Here is a 16,527-nt window from a genome sequence, read left to right as displayed (position 1 = left end):
TGGCCGAAAGGGGCCCTGGACCTAATTTGGGATTTTTTGGAACACGTGCAGGTACCAGTAGTGCGTTTCAGTTCCCCGGAAAAAATTCAGGAAAAATTGGGGACAGCTTGTAGGCGCACTGTGAAGCTGTGTTCGGACCCCTAAACGAGTAAGGACCCCTCACCCTATTTCCTATCACGGTATTAAAGTTTAAAAAATAATAAAACGGTATTTCTTGAATCATCGAATGTGTAAAATTGCTTAAGGTCGCTAATGGAGCCCGAGCCTAGTGTGTTTGTCGGTTAACTGTTATTTGGTATATTTTACAGTTTTAAATGCAATATGAGGATTGATGTTTTCATTTTATAGTTTCGTATGCATATTTTACTACTTTATTGATTATGGGTTGGATGACTGAGATACCGATGCTGTATGTTGTCTGTTTGGCATGAATTACTGTTTTGCTTATTTAAATACGAATTGATGATGCTGATTGAGGAAAAGGGGAATGGAAGGTGATGTAAATTGATAATTGTGTAATGTAGTCAGCCTGACTAGATATCCTGAGAGATGGTGGACGGACCAGGTCTGTAGGGGACCCTACCGGGATTGTGGTCTCTCATACCGGACGGGGTATGGAGATCGTATGTGTTTTGGCGCCCATACCGGACGGGGTATGGGGACGGCCCGTTTCACCCTCATACCGGACGGGGTATTGAGGTTTACAGTTTTGGCGCCCATACCGGACGGGGTATGGGGACGGCCCTGGAATCTGATTACAAGTATTAAGGGTAACGGGTAGCGGGACCCCTATGGATCCCCATGGATACTAGTAGGCTGGTGAATGAGGAAAAGTGATTGTGCAATGATTGAATTGCAAAGGTATGATAAGTATTATGTTACACAGTTTATATGATTTCATGATGATGATAATGTTATTGCTTTCGTATATTGTTTTATGAATTTCACCGAGGTAAGTGAATGGTAAAAGATTTTATTATTGATAAATGAGTTTATTGTAAATTATGCTCCATTGGTCTTTTTGTGTTTTCTACCCATCTTTACCTCCGTGACGGTGAGATATCGTGATGTCCTTACTGGGCTAGTGTAGCTCATTCTTTATTTAATCATTTCAGATCAGGAAGACATTGTTCCCGAGCCCGTTCCGCAAGAAGACGACGAAGGGGACGCCTAAAGACTCCAAAGTCATAATTATAGCTTTACTTTCGAATTTCTCTTTTAGTTAGTCTGATCTTTTATATTTTGAGCACGTTTTTTCTGGTTTTAGTGTAAGGGATGTTAATCGAATTTTGATTTCGCTTCCGCATTGACATTTTTAATACACATATTTCATTTTAAATTTCCGGGGCTCTGATACCATTCACCGAGGTAAGTGAATGGTAAAAGGTTTTATTACTGATAAATGAGTTTATTGTAAATTATGCTCCATTGGTCTTTTTGTGTTTTCTACCCACCTTTATCTCCGTGACGGTGAGATATCGTGATGTCCTTACTGGGCTAGTGTAGCTCATTCCTTATTTAATCATTTCAGATCAGGAAGATATTGTTCTCGAGCCCGTTCCGCAAGAAGACGACGAAGGGGACGCCTAAAGACTCCAAAGTCATAATTATAGCTTTACTTTCGAATTTCTCTTTTAGTTAGTCTGATCTTTTATATTTTGAGCACGTTTTTTCTGGTTTTAGTGTAAGGGATGTTAATCGAATTTTGATTCCTTGGACAAGTTGGCAAGAATGTATATCCGGGAGATAGTCAGACTGCATGGAGTCCCAGTGACAGTGGTATCCGACAGGGACCCCAGATTTACTTCTCGGTTTTGGAATAGTTTCCAGCAAGCTATGGGAACAAAGCTGTCTCTTAGCACTGCCTTCCACCCCCAAACTGATGGACAGTCAGAGAGGACAATTCGTACGCTTGAGGATATGCTCCGAGCTTGTGTCCTTGACTCCGGGGGCCACTGGGACGACCATCTACCCCTGGTAGAGTTTGCCTACAACAACAGCTACCAAGCAAGCATCGGCATGGCCCCATATGAGGCGCTGTACGGGCGCCCGTGCAGGTCACCGATTTGTTGGGAGGAAGTAGGCGATAGAAGATTGTTCGGCCCGGAGTTGGTAGAGGAGACCACGTCCAAGATAGTTAAAATCAAGAAGAACATTCAGACAGCGCAGAGTAGACAGAAGAGTTATGCAGATACCCGGAGGAGAGACCTAGCTTTTGAGAAAGGCGACCGGGTGTTCCTTAAGGTCACTCCTTTCAAGGGGATTAGTAGGTTCTGCAGGAGAGGAAAATTAAACCCCAGATATATTGGACCCTTTGAAATCTTAGACAAGATTGGTACCGCTGCCTACAGACTTGCACTGCCACCTGAGCTTTCCCGGGTTCATAACGTGTTCCACGTATCTATGCTACGTAAGTACAACCCGGACCCTTCTCATGTCTTGGCTCATGAACCGCTTCCACTCCAAGAGGACCTGTCTTATGAAGAAGTACCGGTCGGTATCACGGGCCGAGAGAGCAGAATACTCCGCAACCGGGAAATCTCATTTGTAAAGGTCGTGTGGCAGAACCACACGCCCAGGGAGGCTACTTGGGAACTGGAATCAGAATTTAGGGCCCAATATCCCCATCTGTTCGATCAAGAATAAGAGGCAAATTTGGAGACCAAATTTCTTTAAGGGGGGGAGAGTTGTAATGCCCGGAAAGAGGGGGGAACAAAAAAATGCGCGCCACGTCAGCAGACCCAGTCAGTAGTCCTGGCCAACCAGGACCTGCCACGTGGCAAAACCACGTCGACCGGGGACGGGCCACATTGGCGATCCGCGTGCGCGTGATCGGACGGCCCATATCAATCGCGCGCACAGATGGCCCAAATTTAATCGCACGAACGACCCAGATTTAATCAAAAACAGACGGCCCAGATTAAATCAAAATGGACGGTTAAGATCAAAACGCAAAAAGGTATAAATAGAACCTCCACACCAGACCACAAAACCCTAGCCGCCTGCCCTCACCGGAGAAGACGAACCAGAAGCCGGCCGCCGCCGCCCGCCACCGCACCAGGGAGATTTCCGACCGCCGATCGAGGTAAATTTTATACCCCGACTCGTTTTTCCACGCTGATTTCCCCTGTGGCCAAATCGAAGCCAAAATCCTGGCCAAACGGCCGGAAAATAAGGCCAAAAGCCAGCGGCGCCGCCGCGCCCCTCTTCGGTTTTTGCCTCCGATGAGGCCCTTCCCGGCCTCCGTTTGATGCAATTTTTATATCACCGTGATCACCATTCTTTTCTCTACAGGTTGACCGGAGCTGAATCACCAAAAGACGAACCTCGCCGGAGAGCCGCCGCACCCGAGAGCACCGCCGCCGGTAAGCTTCGGTTTTCCGTAATTTTTTGGCCCCCCGAGGGCCGTGGGTTTGTTTATTCACAGAAACCAATGCGAGTGTGGCCGAATTCGGTCGAAAACGGCCGAAAACGACCAACCTGAGGCAAACCGCCGCCGCAAGCGGCGGCGCCGTCGCCGGAGCACGGCGGAGCTGCCGTGCCGGAGTTGCGATATTGGTCGATACTGTAACGGCCCCGAAAATTTAAAATGAAATATGTGTATTAAAAATGTCAATGCGGAAGCGAAGTCAAAATTCGATTAACATCCCTTACACTAAAACCAGAAAAAACGTGCTCAAAATATAAAAGATCAGACTAACTAAAAGAGAAATTCGAAAGTAAAGCTATAATTATGACTTTGGAGTCTTTAGGCGTCCCCTTCGTCGTCTTCTTGCGGAACGGGCTCGGGAACAATGTCTTCCTGATCTGAAATGATTAAATAAGGAATGAGCTACACTAGCCCAGTAAGGACATCACGATATCTCACCGTCACGGAGGTAAAGGTGGGTAGAAAACACAAAAAGACCAATGGAGCATAATTTACAATAAACTCATTTATCAGTAATAAAACCTTTTACCATTCACTTACCTCGGTGAAATTCATAAAACAATATACGAAAGCAATAACATTATCATCATCATGAAATCATATAAACTGTGTAACATAATACTTATCACGCCTTTGCAATTCAATCATTGCACAATCACTTTTCCTCATTCACCAGCCTACTAGTATCCATGGGGATCCATAGGGGTCCCGCTACCCGTTACCCTTAATACTTGTAATCAGATTCCAGGGCCGTCCCCATACCCCGTCCGGTATGGGCGCCAAAACTATAAACCTCAATACCCCGTCCGGTATGAGGGTGAAACGGGCCGTCCCCATACCCCGTCCGGTATGGGCGCCAAAACACATACGATCTCCATACCCCGTCCGGTATGAGAGACCACAATCCCGGTAGGGTTCCCTACGGACCCGGTCCGTCCACCATCTCCCAGGATATCTAGTCAGGCTGACTACATTACACAATTATCAATTTACATCACCTTCCATTCCCCTTTTTCCTCAATCAGCTTCATCAATTCGTATTTAAATAAGCAAAACAGTAATTCATGCCAAACAGACAACATACAGCATCGGTATCTCAGTCATTCAACCCATAATCAATAAAGTAGTAAAATATGCATACGAAACTATAAAATGAAAACATCAATCCTCATATTGCATTTAAAACTGTAAAATATACCAAATAACAGTTAACCGACAAACACACTAGACTCAGGCTCCATTAGCGACCTTAAGCAATTTCACACATTCAATGATTCAAGAAATACCGTTTTATCATTTTTAAACTTTAATACCGTGATAGGAAATAGGGTGAGGGGGTCATTACTCGTTTAGGGGTCCGAACACGGCTTCACAGTGCGGCTACAAGCTGTCCCCAATGTCGTACAAAATACAACGGTTGTGAAGAATACAATTCTTAAGCAATATAAATAATATAATAAAGCAATCAACCATTATAAACAACTCACATATCAGCTGCTATCATATCCCTAACAGCTTCTCCCCTTCTTGTTTCCTCATGGCTATCCCTAACACTAAATAGAATACATTCCTCATGAGAAGCATTTGTAAGTTCTTTATCAACCTTTTTTAGAAATTCTTCGTTTGGATCCTCTTTCTGCAAAAAGTTGTGCAAAATACAACATGCAAATATAATGCGATTGACATTCTTCAGCCAATAGTGCGATTCATTAGCGCTTGAAATAATTGGAAAACGTTTTTTGAGAACTCTGATGGCATGTTCAATCGCATTACATAAAGAAGAATGATGAAGATTGAATAACTCACAAGCATTTAGTGGTGGCTTCCTGAAGTATTCACTCAAGTGGTACCGTTCTCCCTTATATGGAGTAATTAATCCACCTCGCAACATAAAACAAGCATCTACTAGGTAGAACTTACCTGAAAACATTATGTAAAATTATAAAAAAAAAAATTGAAACCTATACACTACATTTTGAAATTCAAACTTTTTAATCACCTTCTGGAATTATTAGAGAATTATCAAGTCTCGTTAATGCATGTTTCATTACTCTCGAATCTGATGCAGTCCCTTCCCACCCAACAAGGACGTATGTAAAAGTCAAGTTGAATGTACAAGTCACCAAAAAATTATGTGGGGAAATCTTTTCTCCCACGGAGTCTTGGAGCATCAACTTTTGACACTTTGACACGTACGTGCGTTCCGTCGATCGCACCAACACAATCCTAAAATTAATTGATCATTAATTAAATAAAATTATACGTATTTACAAAAATTTAATCAAACAATTTTAACATATTTACCTTAAAAAATAGAAAGAATCTAGGATTGTTAACTATTTCTAATGGCACTCGCGATCCATCAGGCTTATTAAGGAATTTATTAGTCAGTTCTACTATAAATTGTATGACATTGTAAAAATAACGACTTATCGTCTCTCCTGATTGTCGAAAATGCCAAGACATGATTCGATTTCTCTAATTATGTCTTAATAAGTAAAGTGTCTTAAGTACTTAATACTCTACAGTTACACGAATGGTAGGTCTAAGTCTACCTTCTGTAACTAGCAGATGACATAACTTCGTAAATGACGAAGCTGTCATCCTAATAATGTACTGATAGAACTCACTTGATACCAATTTTTCCATAAACTTAGCTCGAACTTTCTCACCTTCAAGCCTTAATTCATGTACATATCTAAGTTTTCTAATTATATGAATATAAATTCTAACAAGCATCACTAAAACCCCTGCTAACATTGCTATATGTTCCGTATGATCCATATGAAAATGGGTATGAAATATCAAATGAGTATCTACTGACGAGGTAATTAACCATATGGTAGGGTTTTTACATATGAGGAAAGCATTCAAATTCAAACAACACTAGCATGAGAAATAAAGGAAAAAAATAAAGACAGAAAAAGGACTCTGACAACAATGAATCAAAAAATAATCGAGCTAAATTATAACAAAGCAGAGAAGCAAAACAGGAGCCACAGTTCTCACATACACAAGAATTCCCTGAATATAATGTGTGTTCTGCTAAAACAACCGTTCCTTTTGCAACAAAACTGTATATTAAACCTTTCTGACTCATCTCCGAATTTTAATTTCAAAAACCAAAACTTCAAATTTCTCAACGTAAAACAACAAAAAGTTAAAGAATCAAAAACAGTAAAGCGAAAAGAACCTAGCGATCGAAGACAAATGACGATAACAAACAAAGCTGTAACACCTCAAGAATCTATTCAAGGGTGTTGTCGCTTCCTGATACTCAACCACGAAGTTATACATCACTCAATGTATGTAAATAAATCTTTGTCACGACCTCAACAAGTATTCGTGTAATGTAAGTTCTTATCCATACAACTCTGGATGCTCAACAAGCTATCTATAACACAATTTCGATTTATTTACAGCTAAAGAGAACCTAGAGCTAATATCATGGTGTTGTGTGTGTATATATTTCACAAAATTTACATCCTAATCAATTGTTCCCTTCCTATCCCCAAACGTCGTACCCGACCCATAGAGCACCAACATAGTCCGAAAACATAAATACACACTCATTACACACACTTCTCATGCCAGAACTTGATCTACAATCACACCAACATACCCTACCACAACCACAGAATACTCAAAGCATGTCCTCACACACAAACCGACCATCCATTGGCCACACACCCATACAGACGTCCATAATGGCTTTCCAGAACACCAAACAACAGCCTCCTGTAGACACTGACCATCTCGTGGCCACACACATACAGAACTGCTAGTTTGGTTTCTAGAATAAGCAATAGCCACTACACACAATTACAGCATGTCTCTGACCTCAATTACAGCATACATCTGGGATCTCTCCTCTCCTTCGGACAATTTATTATTCAGTCCTCTCTGCCAACTGACCATTAGTCAGCTGGTTCAATTCATCATCTCGGCCAACACAAGCCACACACACACCACAATAGAGATGGCCACACACACATACGTAATTCACCTATTCAGGCTTCCTAAAACAGAACGACACCTAATACTCTGTATGGAACCAGCACCTCCATGACAATCTCCGCTCAATCGACCACGAAGGAACTGAAAGTAAGTAACTAAAACCTTGACTCCAATTCTTCCATATGCTCCGTCAAATTAGCAACATACAAAAAAATAAATAGAAAAAAAACTGAGCACAACATACTCATACCAATCAAACAAGATGCAAACGGTGACGAAAAAAAAAACAAACAAATGAAAAATACATACCGAGAGAGAGAGTAAACTAGAAACAAAAAAAAAGAAAAGAGAAATGAAGAGAGAAATCAATGTCTGGTTACTCGGTCGAATAAGAGAAGCCGGAGATGACCACTATTTGCAGCTCGAGGTGTGCGGCTCTTCTTGAATTAATGTCGGGTTCAGAAGAAGAAGAATAGACCCTAAAGAAGTGAAGAAGAAGAAGAGTAGTGTCGGGATAAAATGAAGGGTAATTTTGTAAATAAAAAAAATATTAAGGGTATAAAGAAAAAAATTATCGAACCATCATAAAACCACCGAATCGGTAATTTGAAAAAATAAAAAAAATCGTACTCTTGAGAATTATGATTCAACCAGTAAAAAATCATATTATATATTTGAAAATGTAAATAAATAAATCGTGAAAAAATCATATCATCATTATTGAACCATCATCAAAACAGATTTTTACTCGCACATCCACTTGAACCATTTCAATTACTCTGTAAATTAATTAGAAACAGGCAAAACCTAGCAAGCCAAATAGTAAACTGAATCATTGCATTTCAATTGATAATTAACTTCTTTCCCCAAGAAATTCAAGTAACAACAATTAATCATTTTGCAGCAAAATGGATGCACTCAAACAAAAATTTAACTAGTTTTCACATTGCTAGACCTTGCACTCTCGCTTTCTTCAACCATTTCAATGTTGTCTCCAATGTTGAGTAAGCGGCAACATCTGTTAAACTCTTACTCTGGGCCGCGTAATCAAAAACTTCATATGCCTCTGCAACTCTGCCATCTCTACAAAGAGCTCTCACAAATGTAGCATAAGAAGCCATATCCAGCTTCATATCAGCCGATTTCATTAATTCATACAATTCAACCCCTTTCTCCAGCAATCTTGACTTGCACAAACCCTGGAGCAAAGTATTGTAAGTGCATGAATTCGGACTGCAACCCTTTGCTTCCATTTCCTCCAACAATGACAATGCACCAAATGCATCCCCTTCTCTGCACATCCCATTCATCAATGATGTGTAAGTAACCACATCTGGGAAGTGACCCGATTCCACCATAATATTCAAATACTTCCTAGCATCCTTTACTCTCCCAGATTTTGACAACCCGAAAATCAAAGTATTGTAAGTGACAAGGTCAGGCTTCACTCCTTCCTCCTCCATTTTCTTATAAACGCCAATCGCCTCACTCCCTCTATTCAACATACAATAACCCTTCATAATCGTATTGTACATAAAACAATCTGGCTTAATCCCTGAATCACTAAGCATACCGACTAATCTTGTTGCCTCGCGCAAATTCTTTGTATTACAGACATTATCAATCAAGATTGTGTAAGTAACAAGATCTGGCTTTATATCAAAAGAACTGCGCATTTCATCAACAAAACCATAGACTGTACTCAACGCTCTGCACTTACACAGTTTCTTAACAAGAAAATTATACGTATAAGTGTCAGGTCGTGAATGCTTCACTGACAATTCCTTTATCAAATCAACTGCTTCATCAACTTGATCCACTTCGCATAGCGACCGGACAGCAATGTCAGTGGTAACCTGATCAGGGCCCAACCCGGCATTGACCATGAGATTGAGAATTCGGTGAACAGAGGACAGAGAGGAGTTTGGTTCTTTGCTGGACTGAGAAAGCAGAATATGATAAGTTGATCGATCAGGAGAGAAGGAAGGGTTGGTTCTGACCATGTGGCGGAGCAGAGAGACAGAGTCATCAATGGTGGAGATTGCAGCATAGGATTGAAGGATAGAATTGTGGAATTTAACATCAGTAGGGCCCCTTGTTGTGACAATTAAGTTGAAAAGCTTTTTGGCATCTCCAAGGTCAGGGGTCTTGAAAAGGGTGTCACTGACTTGAGACTTTCCAGGTAATTTCTTCTTGGTAGGTCTTTTAGGAACGTGATGAGGCTTCCGAGGCAGGGGTGGAAAAGGAGATTGATATTCAGTCGGTGGGAGAGAAGTAGGGGGTTTTCTGATGAGTGCAGTAGAGATCAAAGAACGTAGTGATGGTGGGATTTTTCCCATTCTTGCCTTCTTTCTCTAAGTTTCTTCCTTTTGTTGCGAATAGCTAACCACGACTAGAGTGATATGTTGTGATTCACGAGCTTGCAGTTGACCGTGTATGTGAAGGAGACAAGACTTCTTTTTCCCTGAACATTTTGCTTCTTGTTCTCCTTATGCCGTCTATTATTTGAAGTTGTTGAAGATTGTAGAGTTCTCTGCTGCAAAATTTGCCCCTGCAATATTTAGTATTAAGACATTATATCTCAATCAAATGATCTTTACTTAACGAAATTTATTTCAACATTTACATTCTATTAATTATGAGATAACTTTTTAAGATAATGACATAACACTATAATTATGAGATAACTTTTTTAAGATAATGACATAACACTAATATTTTTGGATGAACATATACAGTTAAGTTGTTACAGGTAGCAACTTAATGACTATGTCTTTGTTCTCTAAAAAATTACAAAAAATAATTCTATAGAAAAAATTGTTTAATTTTATATTTACAAATGAACTTCTTCAATTCCATGCTAATAAAAACTTATTAACTACATGTGCATTCATTTATATTCATTATATGTAAGTTTTTATTGTAATTCTTATTCTAAAAGATATTATATAGTAAATAATAGTACACAATTGTAAAAAGTGTAAATTAAACTAACAAGCATAACTTCAAAAGACAATAGTATAAGCTAAAAGATTTTTGAAATATTTTTTTAGGTAAACATGCCCTAATATTAAAATACATTAGGCACTCAAAATCTATCCATTTACTGCAAAAAAGTAACTTATTAGACTAAAAGACAGTTTTTTTATTAAAAAAAGCAAAAAAAAAAACTAAATGCAAATATAGAACTGAAGTTGGTTTAAAAAGAGTTTGGTTACATAAAATTAATTTAATAAATAAAGCTTCAACTCATATCATTCCATTTAATAAACATGTCTCAAGTTTACGAATTGTAATCAGGAGGACTGCTTAGCTACAATATCTCATCCTTTAATTCTATGAGAAGCCCCAGAAAATATTATAATTTCTTAAAAATTTTATAAGAGCAACGATAAATTAATCAACCAAGAAAGAGACCAACACGAAAAAGGCAAAAAGAAAAATCCTGTAACCAGATTTCAAATGAACCTCTTATACAACCAGAAAAGTGGATAACCAGGCCAGGCCATAGTAAGATTCTTAATAATTCAGTTCATGCCCCTGGCTTATGAATCTAATGTCTAATTGTTATTGTTATTCCAATCAAACACTAGGGTAAATGATGACCATGGCTTCAAGAAAGAAAGAAGCACAGGTTTCAAAGTTATTACACCCTTCTCTTGTCAGCATCAAAACAATAAGCAGGTTCATAAACAGATAATCAGACTAATTTCTAGGAATTCACGTCACAAACTATACATCCAAAAGGCACACGAGTAAGTAAAGAATTTAGATGATATTCAACACATTCTACCTCTCTACAGTTAGCTTTGGAAAATGTCAGTCTGCACAGCTCTATTATTCAAACGTCAATTTAGATACATACTGTAAAGATTTGTTATTGTTTCTGTTGAACTTAAAAAAATCATTTTCCATAATATGTTTGAGACTTTCTTGTCCTTAATAATATTTCTTTTCTATCAAAGATAAATAAATAAAGAAGTAGACTACACTTCCCATAGCCAATATGGCACAATGATTTTCTCTTTCCTTCATTCTGTCATTTTCTCTTCATCACCAAAATCAAGTATCCCATACAACATAGCATTTTTAAAATAGCTAGTACATAGTAGTTAACGTGCATCAAACGAAACTGTCACCTTCAAGTGAGACGAAAGCACTGAAAAAGAAAAGAGTATTTTAAAGCTTTGAAAAGAGTTGCCACATATCCATTTAAGATATGAATAACCACCAAATCAACATGCACTCATCTTGTATGAAATAATTTTCGCTATATCACTCTAACGAATACAGGAAAAAAGGGACCGTGTCAGACATGCAATATCAAAACACTGTAGATCAATCCTGAAAATGGTATCAACACTCTCAAAGTTACCTTCAAAGACAACAGCAACCTCAAGCTCACCTCACTTATTCTGTGAACTCACTACAGAAGTAGTCTGCTAAGTCATCTCATGCCTCTCTGTAATTGACACTTCTTGTTGACTAAAGCCTTTGGCTACAGGTCTTACTTTGTAGCATTTAATACTATCATCTGGATTTCATTTAACGCAAAACACCACAATTCAGTTAATCATATCAATTGCAGTATCTTCTCATTGGGACATTCAACAACTTGATGTCTCAAATGCTTTTTACATGGCTATATAGAAAAGGAAGTGTACATGACCCTTACTGGATTTCTTAATATTTTGTTCCCTAATCATGCCTGCCGTCTTCACAAAGCACTTTACCAGTCGCAAGCAAGCCCCAAGGGCATGGTTCACTCATTTGAATCAGTTTCTAAAGAAAATTGGCTTTATTTCACTCCAAGATTGACAGCTCACTTTTTATCTTAAAACGGGACTCACTCATTCTCTTTACTTTGATTTATGTTGTTGATATTCTTGTAATAGGAAAATGACCTGCTGCAATCAGTACAACAATCAACAATCTAAAGATCGAGTTCGCTGTCAAGCATCTAAGAAAGCCACACTACTTCCTTGGCATCGAGGTCCAGTATTACAAAGATGCATTCATTCTTGCTCAGCGTGAGTACCTCTATGATTTGCTTAAAAAAAAGACAAAAATAACATACTCAAAAGGGTATTCAACTCCCATGGCCTCCACAACTCCTTTCACAAAAAATGAGTGGATAAGAATTCTCTAATCCAGAACAATATCGACAATTTGTAGGGGCTTTGCAATATGCTACTCTCACTTGACCTGACCTTGCCTTTTCGGTCAACAAACTCTGTCAGTCCATGCACAATCTAATCATAAAGCATCAGATGGCTGTGAAAAGACTTCTTCAATATGTCAAGCAAACATTAGACTACGGTCTTCAGTTTGTCCCCTTATCATTCTCTTTGCAATACTTCTTAGATGTAGACTGGAGTGGGTATCCTAATGGTTGTCACTCTACAAATGGTTTCACCATCTATATAGGATCAAATCTGATTTCCTGACAAGTAAAGAAGCAATCTACCATTGCTCAATCATCAACTGAAAGTGAGTTCAACGCTGCAGCCAATGCCACTGCTGAGCTCATTTGGCTAAAATCCCAATTTCATGAACTTGGGATTTCCTTACCATCTTCCCCAGTCATATGATGTGAAAATGCTAGTGTTGTACATCTAACTTGTAATCCAGTCTTCCATGCATGAAGAAAACATTGATTACCACTTTGTTCGTGAACAAGTTGCGTAAAAACAACTTCAAGTTAGTATTATCTCATCCAAAGATCAAATTGCAAATATTTCCACAAAACCTCTTCCAAAGCCTTTGTTTATCAAATTTCAGGACAAGCTGTGACTTTATTCTAAGCCACCGTCAGCTTGCAGGATGGTGTCAAATATATAAAGTATATATTTTAATTTTAAATTTATTAAATTATTGTTTATTTATTATCTTTTGATTTTTTACTTTTGTAAATTCACTTGCCAATATGCTTATAAGTAGGGGCATCATAAGAATAAAATCATTCTTCGCATTTCAGAAAATAATACTTGGTCCCTCTGTGAAATTTCTAACAACGATGAGGGACCCTGAGCTAGGTTTCTGGTAAAGGACCACCCTAGCCAAACTGTTAACCCCAAACAGATAGATATATATATATATATATGAGCAAAAATACTTCCCATTCAGCTTATTACTGAAACACAACCCTTTGGCAGATTATGAATCCAATTAAAAAAACACATCTTATTCAGTTTGCCAGTAAATAAATCTAACCTCCCACAGACCACTTAAAAGTCCTCAATTCATTTCAAACATGTTCATGTACATAAAGTCAAGTCCTTAACTGTTAAGTATAAATAAAATATGAACAGGGAATAATTCTAGGGCTTAAAATCACTTTCATTGCAGCACCATACTTACAAAATTGAGACAACGAAATCAATTAAGATGATAGATCACGAATTTTACCTAAGGGACCCAGATTGTAAATCCCCAAAGTTCTCCTAGAGTTTGTGCAATTTAAACATAAAGGCTTTCCCTGTCTCCTCGGAAAATTTCTGCTCTTTCTCTCCTCTCTTCGTTTAACCTTCAACTTTCTCCCGAATTTTTCTTCTTTCCCAAACGAAACTAGCCGTAAGTAGAGTCCCCTGTTCAAACCCGAAAAGCTTCTACCCCTAGAAATGATGGGATGGGCTTGCCTTTCTGGGCCAAGCTTGTTGGGCTAAACTGGGTTTGCTGTATGATATTTTATCTTGGGCCTCATCAGAGCTTGAAGGGTTAATAAGAGTTGGATGAAAACTTCAAATTTTTTTTTTCTTTTCGTCTTTTTCTTTTTGATTTAATTTTTCGATGAGTTTTTTTTTTAAAAAAAAAAATCTGTTTAATTTTCTTATTTTATTAATTTCTATTTTTTTAATTTTTTTAACATGTACTTGTGTATTTTCTGTCTCTTCAGAATCTTTTTTGATATTAGAAAAAATAATAATAAGAAAATAATAATTACAAATATAAAAGAGTATCAGTATGAAAAATAAACACATTTTTCTCTCTCTAATAACTTGTAATTTATTTATTGTGATAACTTTGTCTAATAATAGTTTAATAGTGTACAGAGATAATAACAGTAAAAGTATAGATAGAATAATTAACGTTATAGTAATTTTAATCAATGTAGTATTTCTTATGATTTAGTAACATTTAAGTGTTTTAATTGATTTAAATATTATAAATAAGTCACTGTCAATTTATAATATATACATAGTATACTGAGTTATATATATTCAGTGAACTTCGAATTTTTAATTTTTAAATAAAATACGTAAATCTTAATTATTACAATATACCCCTAGAAATTTTTTCATAAATTGTTATCTTTAATATCTATAAATACATGGTATGGGAAAGAAAAATTTGGGCATGGGAAAAAGTTGTTGGAACAAATTGGTTAAATGTAGCAGCATGTGAGCACGCGGGATTTCATTGTGAATTCAAGACAACACAAGTTGAAGATTCAATATTTTGGCTTACCCCAAAATAACTAAATGAAGAAAGAAACAAAAAAATGCACGTAAACAAAATATCTTTAAGGTGATTTTGCCAATTAATTTCGAACCTTCAAAAAGTTTTTATGTAACCATATTGAATTTGGAGTCGTCCCGAATACTTAATCTGTTTCAAAACTTTTAATATTTTAATGAAAACACGCACGAGAGTTTATAATTTAAATTTATTTTAATAAAAATAATAATAAAAATATTCTACCGTCATAATAATGAATTATTATATATTAATTTTGATTTAATTTTATATTCCCCTCCATTGCCGGTGATCTGCTTTTGCTTTATATTGTTTGTCATCTTACTTATAATCTACACTAGACTCATAATTAGAGTAATCTGTAATTTTTAGGAATTATTTGTTTTAATTTAAACATTCAATAGTGAATTTCAGAACAAAAAGAATTTAAATTAACTGTTATAGCTAAAAACTTTAATGAAAAATTAAATTGAATCTTTGAATAATCATATATATATATATATTTATTGTAAATAATTTATGATCACAGTGTACGTATATGTCATCATCAAGCTGGACCGACCACGTAAATCGGTGGCAGTTCCCAACCTCCAAAATGTTGACTCCATTTTGGTTTTTGTGTAATTTCCACCAATTTAATTGCAAACCTAACTTCGTTTTTATTTTTCGGTTGGAAGTTTTAACCACACAATATGCGGATTAAAATTGTTATGTATTTGTTTTAACTTACTAAGTTTAATAAAATTTGGAAATTATTTAGTTACATACTAGTAGATAGGATTTATAAATTATTAAAAATAAGTATAAAAAAAATTATGATGATATCAATTTAAAATTTTTCATAAACGTAAAATTTTTAGAAAAATATATTTTATCTTATAAACTAACTAAAGAAATATATATATATATATATTCATTTGAACTAGAAAAAATTAATTCGAATTTTAACTATAAAACTTATTTATTATAACATAATTATTTCACATAAAAATACAATATTCTCGTTGAGATTAAGTTTACTTTGGTTATATAACTTATTAATATATTTATGAATTAAAATTTTAATTTTATTAAACAAAATATTATAAATTAATATGATAATTTATAATATACATAGTTTTTGATGTTTATGAAGATTAAAGTGTAATTTTCAAGCAATGCATACAAATTGCAATTTATTAGATTACTATGTATTAATAATAAAAAAGTATTTAATATGTAACTAAACATTTAACATGAAGAATAATTTTAAATAATCATGTCCCACATATTTAAGCAATGAAGTGACTTAATTTTATTTGAATCCCATGATCTCTCCATACTTTATTTTTTTTAATAATGAAGAAAATGACTAATATTCATTATAAATATACAAAATATCATAATATATAATTATTATTAAAAAAAATTGACTTTCGTATTTGATATTTACTAAAAATATTTTCTAATTTGAAAAATTATCACACAATTATTTTTTTAATAATAATAATGATAATGATAATGATAAATCTTATATATCATAATTAACTTTTTTTTTTATTAAAGTATGGATGGAGTTTGTACACGTGAAGAAATTCATAATTTTTGAAATTAAATTATAATATATAAAAATAAGATGAAAAATTGAAATATATATATGGTGGTGGAAAATTTTGTGAAAAATC

General features: G+C 36.1%; 1 protein-coding gene across 1 annotated transcript; it reads right to left on the bottom strand.

The window, feature by feature from the left end:
* Positions 1–8,210: 8,210 nt before the first annotated feature.
* Positions 8,211–13,981, bottom strand: LOC148253111 (Tetratricopeptide repeat (TPR)-like superfamily protein). The gene is made up of 2 exons (XM_088208034.1): positions 13,796–13,981; positions 8,211–9,938 (listed from the first exon to the last, which is right to left on the bottom strand). The coding sequence occupies exon 2, from the start codon at positions 9,724–9,726 to the stop codon at positions 8,329–8,331; it is 1,398 nt and encodes a 465-aa protein (XP_088064160.1). The 5' UTR covers positions 9,727–9,938; positions 13,796–13,981; the 3' UTR covers positions 8,211–8,328.
* Positions 13,982–16,527: the final 2,546 nt, after the last annotated feature.

The sequence above is a fragment of the Carica papaya genome, chromosome 7 (genome assembly GCF_054855325.1).
Source record: "Carica papaya isolate Zhongbai chromosome 7, ASM5485532v1, whole genome shotgun sequence".
Classification (NCBI taxonomy): Eukaryota; Viridiplantae; Streptophyta; class Magnoliopsida; order Brassicales; family Caricaceae; genus Carica; species Carica papaya.
Note: the sequence above shows the minus strand (reverse complement) of the source record. Positions and strands in the feature narration are given on the sequence as shown.